At 34.3% G+C, this 4,833-nt stretch overlaps 1 protein-coding gene across 2 annotated transcripts in view; it reads left to right on the top strand.

Moving 5' to 3' along the window:
• Window positions 1-795: 795 nt before the first annotated feature.
• The window catches only part of LOC106461849 (ecdysone-induced protein 74EF-like), a 48,454-nt gene continuing 44,416 nt past the window's right edge, over window positions 796-4,833 (top strand). For both annotated transcript variants that reach the window (XM_013921709.2, XM_022388925.1), the window contains exon 1: window positions 796-1,343. In XM_013921709.2, the coding sequence (XP_013777163.1) occupies window positions 1,274-1,343 (70 nt within the window). In that variant the 5' untranslated portion in view covers window positions 796-1,273. The remainder of the gene's footprint in view (window positions 1,344-4,833) is intronic.

Genomic DNA, 4,833 nt, shown 5'->3' with positions numbered 1-4,833 from the left:
TTGTTTATTCGTTGTATTTAATTTTAGGTATGTGTAATATAAAAAAAGGAAAAACAACATCCTGATCATTCAGTTCTGCTTAACAAAAAATTTTTTATAGGTAGAGGTAGATAGATAGATATTTCGAAGAGGAAGTGGTTTCGTATACGCGCTACATTACGACTAGGTGGGTGATTTAGTCAATACACTTTTTTCCTGATAAAAGGGATTGGGATAGAGGGGAATTTACCCTCCTAAACGTGTGATTCTTCCTCGAGCATAGTTTATGCCCTCTTTTAATTGAACTTTTAAAATGCTAATGTATTCCATCTAAATGTGCAAAAAAAAACATAAAATTATACGCTTCATATACCATCGTTTGACTTAACTTGTTTTATTGTTGAACTACGAATTCAGATTTTTGGAACATATACATTCTGGCATTCGACGACTAAAAAAGAAAAAAAAACGCATTAACTCTGCTTTATAAAGTAATAGCGAACTAGTAATTACTTATCACAATGATGTTATTTTCCTTGCTTGAATTTCACAACTAGTATGTAAAACATTTGATTTTGGCAGGGTGCTGAATTACCCAAATAGGTCACTTGATCCGGGTGAATATCATAGACGATGATGTCAGGTTATCTATAGAAGGAACCTTGTTTTGTATCTCAGAATACGCCTCCGAACAGGGAAGAGGAAGTAGTTTCATATATGAACCAATAGAGGCCGCTCTCTCTCGTTCCGACGGAAAGCGAGATCCAATCCACACACGTACATTACGTATCAGTTTGTTGAGGGTAGGAGAACGCGTTGAGTCAGATGTTTCAATCTTACTTTGCGCGATGTGTACTGGTTTCACCTCTCGCCTCCTGACCCGATAATTCTACTTTTCATCAACTGGTATTCAGGCTACTACTTTCACTCGTGTTCCCATTTCCGAAAGTCAACAGCACTGCCAAAGTGTGTTTCGTTAGATTATTCATATGACAGTTTTATCGCTTATGAAAACGCACAAGAATTTTTGGACGAATAATTATAGAAACGTCGGTATATATTGTTTAATTTAATATATCCGGTACAATGCCGTACTATATTTGTAGTTATTACAATTCCGAGTTCAGATTATAAATTTGTTTTGTTAGTCACCTGTTTGATTCTACGAATAAAAAGAAACAATAACAACTTAATAATCGTTTAAAGTGCGAACTCTTTAATTCCGTAGTTACTTTATATCTGAAGTTTGACATCAGCCAGAGGAAACACAGGCAAGAAGCTTGAAGAAGTAGACATGAAACCAAAGGACTTCTCGAAACCTAAGTATCATGGCACATTCAAAAAATTCCTCTTGAAGCGTTATTGTAAGTATATGTAATAAGAGATTATTTACTATGTTCGTATATATATATATATATATATTACTTAAGGCGATGTTAATAACTTAATAACACTAGCGAACATTATGTGTTAATAGTTTTTGTCACTTCTGCTTTAAATTAATGACACTGTCACCGTGGCGTGAATTACCATTACTGAAAATTTGCGAAGTTTCATCACATGCATAGTAAATACAAGCATTTTCCCCGTTTGTGCTCGACCTTTGACCTGATTGTAATTATCCCTTTAATACGATACAGTATTGATACTTATAACATGACTTCTGATATGCTTTGTAAACTACAACCGTACATCACATATCGTACCAAATCGCTGAGTAGCTGATTTCTTGGACTTGAATTTATTGTACTTCGCCCTTTACAGTTACATCATGGATATGGGGTGTACGAAATATGAGCAGATTGGTAGAGACAGGTTTTTGGATGTAGTTGTGCTTTATGTTGAAGCACATCTGCATTATTTATTTATTTTTTTAGAAGTAGCAGTGAATTTACAAGAGATTAAGTTGCACAGGCACGTTTACACGGAAATGTTTGCTTTATGAGGAAATTGATATTTTAGCTCCAGTGATTAGATATGCGTCATACGTGATCAGTGAACGACACATGAAACCATCTCTTGTGGAAGACTGACTTAGAAAATTACTCGTAATGCGTCATCTATTTGGTTTACCATTGACAACTAATATATGCAATATGAAGAATGCCCTATATATCAGAAAGGCATCTGAATATATGTGTATTAACACCTGTAAATTGTCCGGAAGAATATTCGGGTGATGAATTGTATTTCATGTGAAACATTTTGACAGACTTATTAATCCAACTACTTAGAGAGGACGAAGATTAACTCTAGTTAGTAGTAGATCAATATGTATATATATTCTCTAAACACATAGACGAAGTCCGTTCAAAACGTTTCTCTTGATTATCGTCCTCCAACTTAAGTCAAAAGTAGCTTTTAAATTCATTGGATTATATAATGATGGCAAATGAATACACACTTTTCTATGTATACGTAGCAAAATTTGTGAAAGGAAATTGGGCTTTTGGGTTATCTAAGTGAAAGAAATAAGTTTGAAATAGTTTTATTTAAATAAATGTAAATAGTTATTACGTTTATACTGCACCACGGCTTTAGTTACAATCAAAATAATGCAACCATTTCAGATCTAGCTACTGTCTCCTACACGCCCAAGAGGCCTTTTGTATAGTGCCAGAATTCGTCAGTCGTGCTGGACGATGAGAGGCAAAAGATTCCCTGAAATGCTACATGTAGCATAATACTTAAAATTTCCTTTAAACGCCGAAAGCCTGAAAAGTACTAGAAACCCATAGACCCAAAATTGGTGACAAAAAATCATGCAAACTGCAGATGTCCCCATTTTCCACATTCCTCTTAATTTATTTGTTCATTGCGGATTCAAAACTAGAGACGTATAAATATAGCATTTCAGATCTACGCCCTATCTCCTATACGTCACTGATTAAATTAGTAGGAATGTGGAAATTGGATATCTGAGGTTTGCGTGATTTTTGTCACAAATTTTGGGCCTATTGGTTTCGGCGTTTAAACCGTAGCTTTCAACATGTAATCTTTAGTTAAATTTATATTAAGTATTAAACATAAACGTTCACCACTGTTTTCCCATCGTTGTAGTTTAAAAGACGTTTTATTTAACATGCAAAACCAGTTTGTAGAATAACATTATTTATCTTTAAGGATCACAGAAAATCAGGTTGGTGAAAGGATCGAAGTTGCTTTGGACACCTGTTTAACGGTTATATGTTTCAATTTTTTCATCTAAGTAAACATAACACACTGTATCAAAAATCATTTTGGTACAGTAAATAATGCCCCCCACCCCCAGTGGCACAGTCTACGGACTTACAACGCTAGAAACCGGGTTTCGATACCCGTGGTGGGCAGAGCACAGATAGCCCATTGTGTAGCTTTGTGCTTAACTACAAACAAACAAACCAATAGTAAATAATACTAGCGTTCAATCAGTTGCTTTATAGATTATGTACTATACATTTTCTACATGTAATTACCAAAGTACCCTTGGATATAAAAACCCGTCATTTATTAAACTTTCGTGTGTGATGGGAATCTTAACAATAGAGCCGGGATGTTGCGAAAAATGGGATAAAAGTTTAATGTTTCAAAAATGATCAATACATACAGTTCTCCAACTTGACCACATCTGTTTTCATTCGGGAACAAAGACATAATAAAGAATTTGTTGAAAGAAGATGGGTACGCATTCATGCTTATCGTACTTCATTTTAAGCTCCAGATATACAGATCGAAATATATATATATATAGCTCTTTTCGGTCATTGGCTCAGTGGTTCAAGGACACATATAGCTCCATCTTCCATCACAAGGAAAGCAGACATGCGCATAGACTGTACCAATATCATATCGTCTCAGTCACAATAGATGTTTCTCTTATGACGTCATCGTCCCTGATCAGACGCTAGTTTTTACGAGCCGCAGTAAGCTAAACGGCTTAGATGCTACAAGAAGAAACTTTATATACTTTGTTCAGTACAGTCAAAGTGTTTCAGTTATGTTTACATTAGCATCCAGAAAATTATTATATTTCAGAAGACTGCGGATAGTAACTGAATAGGAGTTTATTGTTATAATATGTAAAATGATCGACTCCTCATATTTTTCTAATACAGTTGTTACGTATTAGAATTTCAAATAGCCTGAAACTGAGTTAACTGATATTTTTTATTTAGTAGTTAAATTGTACTTAAGTAGTTAAGTAAAAGCCGATATATAGTCAGTTTATGATATTTGCCAATAAGATTGATACACACAGTTTTCTTTTTTTAACACAAATATGTTTTAATATAATATACACACAACAATACAATTTACAATAATAGTTACTACAAACAATGATTTATAAAAAACAGTTTCACAAACTTACAAACAATATAATGTCGTCTTTCTAGTCTGGAACTTCCTTGATATCGAGGGTTCACGATGAGCAAGTTAATTACGAGTTCGATTCGCTTAACGGGAGCTAGCTAGCTTTGTCCTTCACTGATCGCACGCCGATGTTTCCACCGGTGACGTTAGGTAATGTTTTCGTAAAAATAATAATGTCCGATGAGAATCCACTGAAGTTAAATGATTTGTAATGTTCGAACTTTGTAAAGGCTCCTGGTCAAATATCTGAAGTTTTCCGATTGGTAAGCGTTATAACAATCACAGTTATAGCTTCCAAAGTATTATAGAACACTGATTATAGCGAACTAATAATAGATACTCTTTTTGGCGCGTCGCGTTGGTTATATATATATAGCCGTGTGGAGGCGTTCTAGAAATTTCAGTTTTACATAACAATATAAATTTAAGCGTTTAAGTACACACATATATTGTTGATTCTTACTCTCGAAAATCTTCTACAACTTTGGAGAATAGGAGGGAGTT

The sequence above is a fragment of the Limulus polyphemus genome, unplaced genomic scaffold (assembly GCF_000517525.1).
Source record: "Limulus polyphemus unplaced genomic scaffold, Limulus_polyphemus-2.1.2 Scaffold1044, whole genome shotgun sequence".
NCBI lineage: Eukaryota > Metazoa > Arthropoda > Merostomata > Xiphosura > Limulidae > Limulus > Limulus polyphemus.
The sequence above is the reverse complement of the archived record's forward strand: the minus strand, read 5'-3'. Positions and strand labels throughout refer to the sequence as shown.